The sequence below is a fragment of the Plecotus auritus genome (genome assembly GCF_963455305.1).
Source record: "Plecotus auritus genome assembly, chromosome: 9".
Taxonomy (NCBI): Eukaryota; Metazoa; Chordata; class Mammalia; order Chiroptera; family Vespertilionidae; genus Plecotus; species Plecotus auritus.
The window spans coordinates 52,770,044-52,784,613 of record NC_137783.1 but is presented as its reverse complement, the minus strand read 5'-3'; the positions used below and the strand labels follow the sequence as shown (position 1 = coordinate 52,784,613).

The window sequence follows — 14,570 nt, the reverse complement described above, 5'->3', positions numbered from 1 at the left end:
CATTGGCCACAGGAGTCCAGGGCTCTGGGAGAGGTCCTGAGCAGGCATGTAATGTGGGTGCCAGGGATCTGATCCCTGGACAGAACGAGCTCATCCCTGGAGTAAGGGTGAGGTGGGGAGAGAATGCAGAGCTAAGACTTGAGCACATCTCCATTAAGTGGCAAGAAGAGGAGGAGGGGCTAAGAGGAAGATAAGAAACTGCCCTAAGGGGACACCAAAGCAAGAGGAGGAAGAGTGACAGAGGAGGGAGTGACAGCTGGGTGGACAGTTTGAGGAGGCAGAGGGCTGAGGAGGAGCCTTTGGATTAGGGACCTAATTTTATCCCTTGCAGCTGGGAAAGCAGGCTGGCCCCTTTTCCCCCTGACAGGGCAGTCAGTGTGTGAAGCCAGTTGGGTATTTTATTCTGAGAGAGGAGTTCCATGGGAGCCCTTGGCTGGCCTCATCCCACGGCTCTGTGCAGAAGCCCGGCCACAGAGCCGTCAGCTCTTCATTGTCATGTGTGCAGCACATGGGACGGCTCAGAACTCGCAGATCACAAGGCGCTTCTCTCCACAGGACTTGTCATTCCACTTGCCGTTGGTGAAGATCTCCACACAGTCCTCATTGCCGCCATTGTTGTTGGGCTCCCCAGGAGCCCAATTGGAATAGACCAGCGGCTCCCCTCCTGGGTAGGTGAACTTGCCTTCCGTCTGGGAGTCAGTCATGCTCAGGAACGCAGCACCCTTGTTCTCAACCTCGACCAGCTGTTGCAAGGCCTCGTTCTCAGCTGCAGAGCGTGGGGAGGGTAGCTGCCCCCCAGCCTTTGCGCACACTTGCTGTGCCTCCTGGAAAGGTTTCTCAAAGCCTGCTGTCTTGAAGACCTTCTGGCCAACATCTCGGCCGTTGGGGAAGAGCTCCACTAGGAGGAGAGGACAGTCAGGTTGGGGTTCTGGGAGAGTTCTGGGGGCACCTGCCAAAGCTCCATGGCTTTGAGAACTTTGTGCTCCAATCAGAGCCCCAGGCCTCCCAAGGAGGGCCTCAGAGAACAAAGGAGGACAAAGGTGAGACCACGGCTCTGTGGTGCGCTCTGGGAGGTGGACCTGCCTGTCTAGTTACAGGTGAGAATACTGGGCTCAGACAGAGAACGTAAGAGGCTCAACTTCATTAACCATCACATGTGGAGTTGGGGGGTCACCCTTATCTGATCTCACACAAAAGATGAGATGTGCTCTTTCTATTTCACCGCATGTTGCATGGCAGAATCGGTTTCCCAGTTACTGGGTGGGACTGGAAAGCTTTGGCATCGTGCAGCGAAATGGCATCATGCCGCCTCTGAGAGCTGCAAATAAGGAAGGTGCTCCCTCTGCTCTCACTGGGACCGTGCATAACAGCAGGGCATGTGGCATTGACAGGGAGGTCCGTGGCGTGTGTGGATGTGGGAAAGAAGAGGGGAGGGTGGGCCCTCTGAGGGCAGCGATATGCTAATCTCTTCATTGTGTGCAGCCCAGGGCTGGCCCCTAAGTGGGCATGTGGGTGAGGCTGTAGGGCTGGGAAAGAGGGTGAAGACAGCTGAGAGGTGTGCATGGGTGTCAGGGGCAGGAGAGAATCATTGCTGGAGAGAGCCCTGTCTGGGACCCAGAGGGCCAGGTATTCAGCCCCCCTTGGCCATGACTGTCCAGGTGGCAGGGAAAATCACTTCCTTTTTCGGGGTTTCCAGTTCCTCATCTCTAAGATGGGAATACAATTTATAAAAGCATCACCTGTGTGACATTCAACAGCTCTTTTCATTCCATCTCATTTTCCACCCCTTTGTTGTGAGTGTGTGTGTGTGTGTGTGTGTGTGAGTGTGTATGTGTGCTTTAATATATTTTTATTGATTTCAGAGAGGAAGGGAGAGGGAGAGAGAGACAGAAACATCAATAATGACAGAGAATCATTGATTGGCTGCCTCCTGCTCGCCCCCTACTGGGGATCACGCCCACAGCCCGGGCACATGCCCTGACCAGGAATCCAACGATGATCTCCAGGGTCATAGGCCAACACTCAAGCACTGGACCACGCTGGCCGGGCTCATTTTCCATCCTTTTGACTTCTGGGTTCATGCATAGAAGCCTTCAGGGCTCCTGAGAGGGCTGTGCTCCAGCCCCAAAGGGCTGGTGAGGAGCCCAGGCTGCACCCCGACCCACCGTGACCCTTCCACAAGGGTTCAGAGGGCAGACTCTCCACAGGCTCAGGAGGGCACCCAGAGCAGCCCTGGACAAGAATTCATCTGCCATTCACTACATGTACCCGGGAGGGTCTGTGTGTGCATACACCAATATGGCCACGTGTCCATCTGAAGGTACATGGGAGCCCTGAAGGCCCACCTGGGTGTGTGTGAATATGCGTGTGTGCTCATGGGTGTAGATGACGTGAGGTGAGTGATGGCATGTGTGTCATACACACACGTGTGGCAGGTGAATTTCACGAATTTTCCTTTGTTTGCATCAGTGTGCATGTGAGGGAGTGAGCACACATGCATGTTTGTGGAGAGAGGGAGACATACCAAATGCTTGAAACCTCTCCCTTGGTACGTGGGTACTCAGTGGCCTTAGGTTCGTAGGAGCCAACCCCATGTCTCATTCCTGTGTGCCCTCCTCCTTCAGAAACTCCTCTTTGGATCAATGCGATTTGCTGAATGATTTGAGCTGAAAGCTGACATGGGGAAAGCAGGGAGGAGGAGGGGCAAATTAGGAACTCAGGTGGAGATGCCCACAGGCCCAGGGCACTGGGCTGTGCTCCTGGAGGCCTCTGACTCCTCAGCACCCAGGTTAGGGAAGAGTCTCCACCATGAACACCCAGGGAGGAGAAGGAGAGCCCAGCACTGGGCAGAGCCCAGAGGCAGCCTGCCCCCTGCCGGACCCAGGGCCTGTCTCAGGTGAGACGCTCAATAGCCACATGCCAAGGTCACACCCTCACAGCCTTGAACCCAAGCACAGCATCCCAGCCCCAACTCTCAGGATAGTGTCTGGAGGCGCTGCTGCTGTAGGCTGGGCAGCACACCTAGCTGGTAGAGATAAGAAATGCATCTTGGATAGTGGGGTGTCCAGGGACCAGCACAAGTCAGCAGGAGGGAAGGTCTGAACAGCTGGGCTTGGGGCCTTGATCTGGCTCAGGTCACAGGTGGCTGTGATGTTGGAGGATGAAGCCTGGTACCCTTGACCATGCTGGCGCCAGCCCACTGAGCTGGTGTAGGGGACACACCCTGCTACGTGTCCCTTGCATCTGCTTCCAGCTCCTGGAATATGTATCTGCCCTGCTCTGCCCCACCCTATGCTTAGCCCCAGGTCCTGCCCCAGTCCCAGGTCCAGCCCATCGTCCAGACCCACTACCATCCATCCTAGAGCCCCCAATCCTAGGACCAGGCCTGCCTCCGGCCCAGCCAACTCCAAACCCAAACACAGACCCCGCCTGGGGCCTGCCCTTGGCGACTGGCTCAGGGCCAGGGCCAGGTCCAGGAACTCACCTTTCTTGTACTGAAGGAAGGCTCCCTGAAGGCGTCCCACCTGCCCCTGCAAGGCCTCCACCTGCCGCCTCAGAGCAGCGATGTCTGCAGGAGAGAGAGGCCCAGGGAAGACCAGTCCCTCACAGCCAGGGATCGGCTCAGAGTCCGGGTCCCAAGGGAAGGGTGCTCAGTGACAGGCTTTCCTGGTGGAGGGGAAGAAGCTGGGCCCCAGGAAGCCCACAGCCACTGACACAGCTGACCCTGCTGCCCACGGGTTCCCTGAGGCTCTGTTGTGAGCAGACTGTGCCCTGGGCAGGTCCTGGCACCCCACTAACTCTGATCCAGATGACATTTCACAGAAATTCTGAGAGTCTGGGAGCACATCCCTTGGGGGAGGGATTGCATATCTCTCAAATGCTCCCCATCCCTGGGTCATTTGGTGCTCAAAGCTCTCTGAAGAACTGGGAAGAGAGCTGAGCTGTCCCAGTGACCAGATGGGAAGCTGCTCTGGCTTGCCCTCCCCTGGTACTGAGTCAAAGCCAGAGCTTCATCTTCCTGCCTTCAGCCCCACAGCCTTTCCTGCTTTCACAACCCTCCCCCCGCCCCCACAAAGGGCTGACCAATGAGCTAGTGGGCCCTCCTCCCTCTGCACCCTGGTGGGGCCCCCAGAGCTAGGGGAGGCGACCTTACCTGGAAGCCCACTCTCTCCCGTTGCTCCTTTCTCCCCAGGAGCACCTCTGTCCCCCTTCAGTCCTGGGGGGCCTCTGGCACCTGGAGGTCCCGGTAGGCCCGGGGGTCCTGCAGGTCCTGAGATCAGACAAGAAGAGGAGGGTGAACTCAGCACACATTTTCCCGCATTTTCACCTCCCAGCATATGGACTGTGCTACTGTCCAGCAATACACGCTCCCACATACAGTCTATCCCAAAGCCAGCCACGCACCCTCTCTGTACACTGCTGTCCCATCACCCAGCACCCGGCCTTCCCAGGATGCAGACTGTGCCTGCTGCTCACACCACACTCTCCCCAGTTACAGAGCTCAAGCCCAGCAAGGCACCTCCTTGCACAGACTCCCCAGGACCCAGTGTTGGAGCTCTGAGCTGGCGGGGTGATGGGGCAGGGGCAGGCTTCCTCAGCTTCAGGTGGACACAGGAGAACCGAAGGCCTGCCCCAGCTTTCCAATCACTCACCTGATGCCCCTGCATTCCCAGGGGCTCCACGCTCACCAGGGGCACCTTGCTCTCCTTTGAGACCTGGGGGGCCTCTGGTCCCTGCAGAGCCCTGCACGCCTGGGGCACCCACTTCTCCTGAGGAAGGAACAGATTGGGACAAAGGCTGCTGAGAGTGTGTGCAGCCTGGATCATTTCCTCGGCTCCACGTGGAGAGGGAGAACTGGGGGGCTGTGCACCCCACTGTCTCGGCTCCTCCAGATATGAGGGTGTGGGGGGCAAGGGCCACAGCAAGGCCTGCCAGTGGTGAAGGCCTGGCTTCCCTGGCACGCTGACCATCCTTAGGTCACATCATGGATTGCCATTGTCATTCCTCCCTCTCCCTTCCGGACCACCACACACCAACCTCCTACCTTTGGGCCCAGGCTCTCCTTTGGGGCCTGGTTCGCCTTGGGGTCCTACATCCCCCTGCATTCCCGAGGGACCCTCTCTTCCAGCCAGCCCGGGCACACCTGCAGGTCCTGGAGGTCCTGGGGAAAGGACCAGACAGTCAGTGCACTGAGTCTTCTTAGAAGGGGGAGAACGTGAGAAAGTGAGAGCAGTCATAGAGGTCAGAGAACAGCACCTTCCTACAGACGCCACCCAGCAGTATTACAGCTTTCCCTGTTGAACCCAGCACCACAGGCAGGGCACCCTCCTTCTTGGGTGGGTATGTGCATCCTTCTGCATGGCCTAGTGGCAGGCATTGCAGTCCACGCCCACTGCTCACCACGTGGCCCCGAGTCTCCTTTCGGTCCAGGTTCTCCAGCAGATCCATTGTCACCTTTGGGCCCAACTGGGCCAACAGGTCCAGGCCTCCCCATTCGCCCTGTAGCTCCTGGTGAACCTGTAGCAGCAGAAGAAATGGGCATAAACCTGGCCCTGGGCCTAGGAGGAGCCAGCACAGCAGGGCCAGCCCCTGCATCCCTTTAGGTTCCGCAGATGTAGACATTGCACCTCCATGCTCCTCAGTCCAGTGGTGACCAAGAGATGGGTGTGCACATCCCCGTTTCACAGGTGAAGAAACAGGCCTGATAGAGCTGGAGGGGGGTCCAGCCAAACACTATCTGATTTCCATGCAGTGCACCCTGCCTGCCCCGAGGCTGCAGGATTACAGCAGGGGATCTGCCAGCTTTTACCCTGGATCATGGACTCCTGGATTTCCCCTTCCTAGGACCAAACTTTATATCAGAAATGGTCCCTGACATGAGTCACCAGGGAAATGCAAATCAAACCCACGAGATATCATCTCACCCCTCCTAGAATGGCGACTGTAAAAAACACAAAAGAGCACAAGTGTTGGTGAGGATGTGGAGAAGAAGAACCCCTATGCACTGTTGGTGGGATTGTAAACTGGTGCAGCCACTATGGAGACCAATATGGAGTTTTGTTAAGACATTAAAAAGATAATTTTAAAAAAAGTATGATCCAGCAATACCACCTCTGGGTTTTATCCAAAGGAAATAAAACACTAATTTGAAAAGATACCTGTACCCTCATGTTCATTGCAACATTTTTTACAGTAGCCAAGAGGTGGAAACAACCTAATAGTGGATGAATGGATAAAAATGTCACACACACACTGGAATATTATTCAGCCATAAAAAAATCCTACCATTTGCCACACATGAATGGATCTTGAAGGAATTATGCTAAGTGCCATAAGTCATACAAATTAAGACAGATACAGTATGAGCTCACTTATATCTGGATTCGAAGAAACAAAACAAAGAACTCGCCCTAGCTGTTTTGGTTAGCCGTCTGCCCCTGGTGATCAGTGCACATCATAGCGACCAGTTGAGCAGTTGACAATTTGGTCAACTGCTTGGTTGGACAAGTAGCATATTAGGCTTTTATATATATATATAGATTACATCTCCATAAAAAATAGAAAAAGCATGGTCACATGCTCTGGAACTATAGAAAACAGACCAAATTATTGTCTAATGCATCATTAAGGGGAAAAGGACATTGTAAACATTATATTGACCATGGTTCTGCTTCATAAACATGTACAGACATTGTAGGGTGTGTGCATGTCATATTTATTGGAAAACCCCCAGAAAAGGCATATACAAAACATTAAGTGTTTTTTTTTCTAAGTGTCACAAAGGCAATTTTAACTTTCTTCTTTTTGTTTATCTTTAGTGACCACATAGTATTTTTCTATTGGAAAAATAGTCAAACATTTTAAAAAGACCTGTTACCTGAAGAAAAGCTGCCTAAGCCTTAAATTATACAAGATTTACCCAAAAAAGATGAAAGGAAGCAGCCCTAGCCAGTTTTTCTCAGTTAGAACATCAGCTCACGGACTGAAGGGTCCTGGGTTCGATTCTGGTCAAGGGCACGTACCTCGGTTGCAGGCTCCATCCGACCAATCGATGTGTCTCTCTCACATTGATGTTCCTGTCTCTTTGTCTCTCACCCTCCTTTTCCCTCTCACTAAAAGTCAATGGGGAAAACATCCTGGGGTGAGGATTAACAAAAAAAGACACTAAAGGGAGCAAATGGCTATTAACATTTAAGGATTTTACACTTAATTGTATGAGTTTGGTTCTTCCTTTTTATTGAAGTGAAAGGTGTGGGGAAGCACGGGACTTGGTTGGAATGTCTGTAAGGAGGATTCTCTGAAAGGTTGGGACCTTTGGGGGGACCTTGCCAAAGGCAGCAGCCCCTACCTTGACTTTTCCAAAAAAGTCCGATCCTGGGGTGTTTCGCTAGAATCTCTATGTTTAGTCTTTAAAGACCTTACCTTGTAGAAGCATATACTTCCTCAAGGATACTTGCCCTGCTGATTGTATCTGGAGGTTAATTTGAGTTCAAGCTGTTGTTACAATAAAAAGGTAACAAGGCAGGCAGGCGTACGGGACTGCTTTTACGACTGAAGTAAAAGAGTCCCTTAGCCCTCTTTTTCACAGCACCTGTGTCGGAGTAATCAGGTTCCACTGTGACGGATGAACAGTGGCATTTAGCACCTTCACAATATCGTGCAACTACCACTTCTATTTAGTTCAAAAACGCTTAATCACCCCAAAGGAAAACCTCATGGGAACTGAGCAGTCACTCACTATCCCCCACTCTGCCTCCCCACCCCTGGCTATCACAGCTCTGCTTCCTGTCTCTATTATCTACTCCAGATAATTCTTATCAATGGAATCATACAATATATGACCTTTGGTGTCTGGCTTTTTAAACTTGGAGTGAGTTCTTGAGGTTTATTCACTTTGTAGAATGTCTCATTTCTTTGTATAACTCAATAATATGCTATTGAATAGCTCAATATATGCCATTGTATAACTGAATAATACGCCATTTTATGGATAGAACACATATTGCTTATCCATTCATCAGCTGATGGACATTGGGTTATTGTGAATGAAGCTGCTATGAACCTTCATGTGCAAACAGAAAAGAAAAGACACCAGAAGGAAAGGCGAGTGGGGGAAGGTAGGAGAGGGTAAATCAGTGATAAATGGTGATAGAAGGAGACCTGACTTGGGATGGTGAACACATAGTACAATATACAGATGATGTATTATGGAAACCTATATAATTTATTAACCAATGTCACCCCATAAATTCAATGGAAAAATAAATGAGTAACACTGATTTATTATGAGTAATAAAGCAAGGAGAGAGAGAAATAACACCCAACTTGTTCATTCACTTCCTTGTCCGTTTACTCATTATTTTATTTGTTCACTAGAAACATAACATCATACTTAGCACTGGGTGAGATGCAAGTGTGAGCACCAGGTCCTGTTCTGTAAGGGATTAGTAGCAGAATATTGAACCGTGAGGCACAGCAATGAGTGTGGAAGACAATGTGTGAGGTGCCCCTCATCCCATCCAGCACCCCAAGTTCAGCACACACTCCTATACTCAGAGCTCTTTTTCTGATGGAGGAAATGGGGCATCAAGGTGAGGAAGATTTAGAGAGGTTTGTAGAGGAGAGGTGAGTTTTCAGACATGGAATCCATGCTCCCAGGGCAGGAGGGTCAGGCCCAGTGGGGCAGGGGGTGGGGAGGGAGGGCACTGGTGACTTTAAGAGGCTGTGTGCTGGGCATTGTGTCCTGCTTTCAGCTACGGCCCTCCCTAGGAATGAAATGGAACCCAGAGGGTTAGAGGATGGGCCCCACAGTCCACATTCAACAGGGGCAGAGCTGCTGTGACCCCATCTGAGCCTCTCTTGGGCTCCACCCTGGCCAAGATGGCAGCAAGCAGATGGGCCAAGGGAAGAAGCCATTCCCTAGGAGGGAGCGTTAGAGGTTGCCCATCCCTGGCACTCAACCATGAAGGTCATGAGAGCTCTGAGGTGGGGGAAGCAACACCCCCATCACCAAGCACGCATGCCTTCTAAAGCACTAATTTTGTTTGTTTGTTTTGTTTTAAATACTTCTAACTGTTTACAGTATTACTAATGTCCCCCATTCCACCCCTTTACCCCCATCCACCCAGCCCAATTTTGCATCCCAGTATTGCCAGGATATCTAGCCCTGTACCCTAATGCCACCGGAAGTGAAGCTTTATGGACCAACAGTTTGGCCACTCCTTACTGTACTGAAATTCCTCCTCTCCTTGCATCTCACATTCATTCTACTACATTCCGTCCTAAGTGCAGGGACGTTTTGAAGGAGATGGACAACCAATCAGATTCCTTACTCATGGACCTTAAATTCAACTGCATAGAAGCAGATAATAAAAATTAAATGCACAATATGTGGTTACTGAATCAGAATAAGTGCCACAGAGGTAATAAAACATGGGGAGTGTTGTCAGAGGCTCTCTTCTCAGGCGGGTGGTCTGAGAGGACTCACTGAGCCAGGTCTGTGAGTAAAGCTGTGAAGGAGGTGAGGGGTGTGCCTATGGGAAGAGCAGTGACAGGGCCCCGGGGAGGCAGGGGGCCTGGGGTGGAATCGGACCACTGAGGAGCCGGTGTGGTCAGAGCCCAGAGACTGTGGGAGGACGATAAGGAGATGAGATCAGAGAGGTAAGCAGGGGAGAGAGGGGCCCTGTGCGCTGCTGTGAAGTGTGTAGTTTTCCTCTGAGGGAGGGGCATGCCCCTTGAGGGACGCTCACTGGGTCCCATCCAGGCAGGTATCTAGATGCTGAACGAAGGGAATTGTGCCCATAAACACAGCCCCCAAAACAGAGTTCAGGTCTCACTGGCCCTCCATGATACATCTGGGCATCACCACGGGACCCCGGCTTCACCCTCCTCCTCTGCTCAAGGGTCTCCCATTCAGGTCCATCTTGACCTTGATGGCAACTTCTTGGGACCACATGCATCAGAATCTGCAGGGCAAGTGGTCATAAGTCTCACCCAGACATACTTGGATCAGGGTCTGAGGCTGCTCCAAACTCTCCAGGAAATTCTAGACCCATAAGGGTTACGTGACTAAAGTGCCTGGGATTAAGGAGTCTGTGGAGCGTGGTCCCCAGTCTGACTGGGCACCATTCTCTCTCCAAGCACCAAACCAAGGCCAGGCTTGGAATGTGCATGAGGCACCTGCAGGAGAGAGGGAGGTCTCAGCCATACTCCATGCCACAGTTCAGAGGGAAAGGCTCTCTCTGGGTTCAATTCAGAGTCCCACTGGGAGCTAGAGAGAGCTGGGATTCTCCAAGAGAGAGCTGGCACCTTGCATACCACCCTTCTTCTGGGTCCACTTCCAGGCGGCCTTCTTAAGCCCCAGCTCATTCCCATTGGGAGCCACCTTCTCTCTGTAAGGGACAGATGAATACTCCCTTGTTCCTCACCCCACAAAGCTGGCAATATTACCTATTCTTTCCAGCTTAAATGTCTTCTTCTTCCTTCAATCAAAACGCAAACTCCACAAAGATAAAGGTCACACTTAATCTCTCTCTTAGCCCAGCCTAGGGCCACAATGGTCCCTTCATCCTTGTTGCTGGTTTATTGAATTCTCTCATCTTGTCAATCAGGCCCGACTCTCCCCAATGGGGGGTATTTCTTGGATAACACCCTTAATAATAGTACCTTTTGAAAGCGCAGGAGAATTCACCTGGTGGTACAGAGGAAGACACAACTTTATCATGAAGACTCAACAAAGAATAAAGCCTTGGCTCATTTTTTGTCACTGTGTGGGATTCTTGCCACTTACAGATGAGCACACCGAGACTCAGGGACACTGAGAAGCTTGTCCCAGGGGTCCCTGCTGTGGAGTGGAGCCAGCAATCAAGCACAGATCTGCCTACACAGAAGCCCATGTCCTAATCACCTTCCATATAGGGTGTCACAATTTCATAACCTGCCAAATGAGGTTAATATGTCACTAATAAGTAGAATTAAATGAATTACGAAAGTGAATGCCCAAACAGAGGGCTGGACAAAGAAATATGAGATCCATTTCCTCCACTCCCTAGTGTATTTAGGTAGATCCTTTTGATAAGGCCTGAGTGTGGGGCCACAGAGCCTCATCTTTGCCTACCTCTCATGCAGTAGAATTTAATTATATATTAACACACTGCACAGAAATCATTCCACCACAATGAACAATTGAAAGTACCGCAGCTTGGTACTGGGCCCCAAATACCAGTCATGTACCCACGATTTTGTCATTCTTGGGGTGAGAAGAATCAGAAGATCCTAGGGAAGGAATCCAGACCCCTAGGGCAGGGGCAAAAACACCTCCAGGCTCAGGACAGCCTGTCATTTGCCAACTGGTAACGAGGTGTTTCAGGTGGACTGAATGTCTAGGGGACTTCTTCCCCAGGAGGTGGGCTTCCATTTCCAGGGTTGCATGGCAGAATACCCAGAGTTGCTGAGTTGGTTACAATTCCAGTGCCCACCCATGCCCACCAGGACAAGCCCAAGGTCCCAGCTCTACCTGGATCCCCCTTCTCGCCCCGGGGGCCCTCTCTCCCATCGCGTCCATCACGACCAGGCAGGCCATTCTCCACAGGGCTACACATGACCAGGGTGCAGGCATCAACCAAATGTTTCTGGGAAAGGGTCGTCACTTCTGCTCCCCGTGTCCTTGGAGGCTGTGTGAGCAGGACCAGCACGGAGAGGAGGAGAAGCATGGCCTTCAGGGGTGGACAGAAAGAGAAGGACATGCTCTTGATTCCAGAACACGGGTTAGTGCTTAGCCCAGCCCCCGGAAGTCAGAGAGGCACTTTCCTACCACCTCGCCCCTTCTGTGGGATCAGGAGCAGCAGGACTCCCAAAGCAACTTATAAAAAGGCGGCCATAGAGTCTGGCCTGGGAGGGCATGAGTTACCAGCTGAACTCTGACATGGGTTATCAGCAACATCTACCTCTTCTCAGAGCCCCGTTTTGTCCCTTCTAGTGACTTCCCTTTCACACTGCCATCGGCGGGTCTAGGATGTGCACTCCTCACTGAGGCCACCTGTCACAGCAGGAGGGATTCAGGAAGTGCCTTTGGGCAGGACAGTCTCCCTCTTTGAACCTCCTTCTCCCTGTCTGTATCAGTGAGGTGGCTGGGCAGACCCATTTCCTGTCACTTGCACCCGTGCATGGACTAGCACTGGCAGTTTCAGTGCTTGGCTGGAAAGGAGTTAGAATGCTCAGTGACCTCTGTCATAACACAAGATGGGCACATGGCTACATGTTTGCCGGTGCTCTGCTATTCCTGGACTAGATGCTGTCTCCACAAAGAAAGTTCCAGATGGAACCCAGAAAAAGTTCTCAGAATAGCTGGAGAGACCCTGGGACGCCTAGAGTGCTGGCCCTCCACCTGGGATGACTTGGCAGAGGGGCCTTGAGGAGGAGGGCGTGTAAGGTGTGCTCAGTCAGGGAAAGGGTGGTTTTAGGTGTAGGAAAAACAGATGTTCAATAGGGTGTCCAGTGACATGTGAGAGGGACTCTGCAGCTAAGTGAGGTCAGGGTGGGTGCAGGACCTGGTCTCTCCCAATGGTGGGCTTCTTTCTTCTTGAGAGAAACTGTAAAGTTCTGAGCCAGGAAAGCACACAGGGGAGTTGCAGAGGCTGGGAACCAGCCTGAGGGACGGAGCAAAGGAGAAGGGATCGCCAGGCAGCCTGAGGGGGAGGCAGTGGAGGGCCTTCCTGGCCACAGAAGTGCTTTCTTCTCCACCTGCTGGTGGTTCTGGGCTGCGGAGGACCCTGTTTGCACCAGTTCTTTCTCATTCTGAGTTTACCGCCTCCTGGGCAGCATGGCAGTCTCTAAATACCAGGCAAGCTCACAGGCCAGCAGCTTGACACCTAATGGGACAGAGGCTCAGCCATGAGCACCAAAGCATCCAGCCAGAGCCAGGGCATTGCCCCCTGCTGTGCAGCTGCCTCAATTCAAGGGCCCTATGCCCACATCTGGGGAAGAATGAAAAGCAACAGGCATTCTGCCCAAGAGCTCAAGATGGCACAGAAGGCACCAGAGCTCATTGTATCAGAAAGGGGCCTGGGCAGGGGCCACCTCACAGGGTTGGAGACGTAGGACTTGGATGAGGCATCTTCTCTGGGCCTATAGAGGTATTGGGCAGAGCCACATCCCCTTAAACCACATAGTGTTCACTTTATGCCTCGATGTCAGACTAAAGTATTTTTGAAAAAAGACTACTCTAAAAATTAATTGGAAATCAGTAAACTTGTCCAGTGGTGTATTTTTAAAACAAAGATTTGAAGCTAAGAGGGAAGATGTTTATCCATGTCCAACGGGCAGTTGGTACCAGGATGGGCTTTGACCCCAGGCCTGGGAAGGCCTGGGCTGTTTCTCCTCCACCACCTTCCTTTCTGAAGAAATCAGGGTTGCAGAGAGCCAAGTGAGAAGTTGAAATTGCATTCCCACCTGAGGCTTCCTGACAATGGCATCTATGGTCCAGGTGGGTGTCACATCCCACTCACCCACCCTCCCCCAGCCCAGAAGGCAAATCTCCCACTGAGCAAAGGAAGCAGAGTGAGGGGCAGAAGAACAGTCTTTCTTCCCCCACTATGCTGCCCTCTCAGGCCCACACTCACACCCACACCCACACCCACACCTCCCAGACCAGAAGAGGTACATAAACCCTGCCTTCCTCAACACCAGTACATTAGACCACCCCAACTGGGCAGGGGTACATTCGCAGGACCCAGAGAAAATGAAAAGAGAGGCAGGCCCAGACACTCACCATTGCTTCCTCAAGGGCTCAGGGTCCCCAGGCAAATGTGCACTTCCTGGCACGCACAGGCTATTTATGCTGCCCTGTTACCTGAGCCACCAGGCGCTGGTCTTTTAAGAACTCTTTTGGATAATTTTCTTCCTTGTTGACTCACTCACTCTCACCCCCACCTGGGTAATGGAAACTTGCCACTGAGTTCCCAACACTACACACCTGTCACCTTAGAGTTTACAGAGCACCCTCAGGGCATGACCTCATCTGCACCTCACTGGGCTCTGTGAGTTCAGCGGCATCATCAGTGTCTGGATTTTACAGATTTCCATGAATCTGAGGCAAGGAAGCAGAGTGAGGGGCAGATGAAGAAGCAAGTTGCACAATAACCTACAACTATTGCAAAAGCACATGCATTTGCATATTTCAAAAGTCAGGGCTTGCTGTGCCACCTTCTCTTTGTCCCTCACCTCAACAGTACTACCCAGATAGTGGGAACGAGCTGGGAGTTTCTTGGCATTTCTGGGCAGGGGTGAAGTAGCTAGAGGGGTTGCAGAGGCTGCAGCATTCTATGAGGACAGTGGCTAGGGAGCTGCCACCTGGCAGGGGTCATTCTTTTGCTTCCTGTTCTAGATCTGGGTGCCCCTCACTTGCTTTTTATGGGATGGATGTCCTTAAATCCTTGCCATCATCTCTTTTCTCTTCCTTAGCTGGTGTTGCCTCTGTGTGTTGCTCTAGTAAGATACACTATTGCAGGCCTGATACACTATTGCAGGCCTCCCCCAGGAAACTCTGACTTCCAGTGGCCATGGGGCAGTTG

The 14,570-nt window shown here is 51.9% G+C and overlaps 1 protein-coding gene across 1 annotated transcript; it reads right to left on the bottom strand.

Annotated features, from left to right (window-relative positions):
- Window positions 1-379: 379 nt before the first annotated feature.
- On the bottom strand, window positions 380-13,807 carry SFTPD (surfactant protein D). Its single transcript, XM_080641197.1, has 8 exons — window positions 13,769-13,807; window positions 11,516-11,714; window positions 5,401-5,517; window positions 5,045-5,161; window positions 4,653-4,769; window positions 4,154-4,270; window positions 3,485-3,568; window positions 380-898 (listed from the first exon to the last, which is right to left on the bottom strand). Exons 1-8 carry the CDS (start codon window positions 13,769-13,771, stop codon window positions 519-521), a joined length of 1,134 nt encoding a protein of 377 aa, XP_080497323.1. The 5' UTR covers window positions 13,772-13,807; the 3' UTR covers window positions 380-518.
- Between the last annotated feature and the right edge of the window lie 763 nt (window positions 13,808-14,570).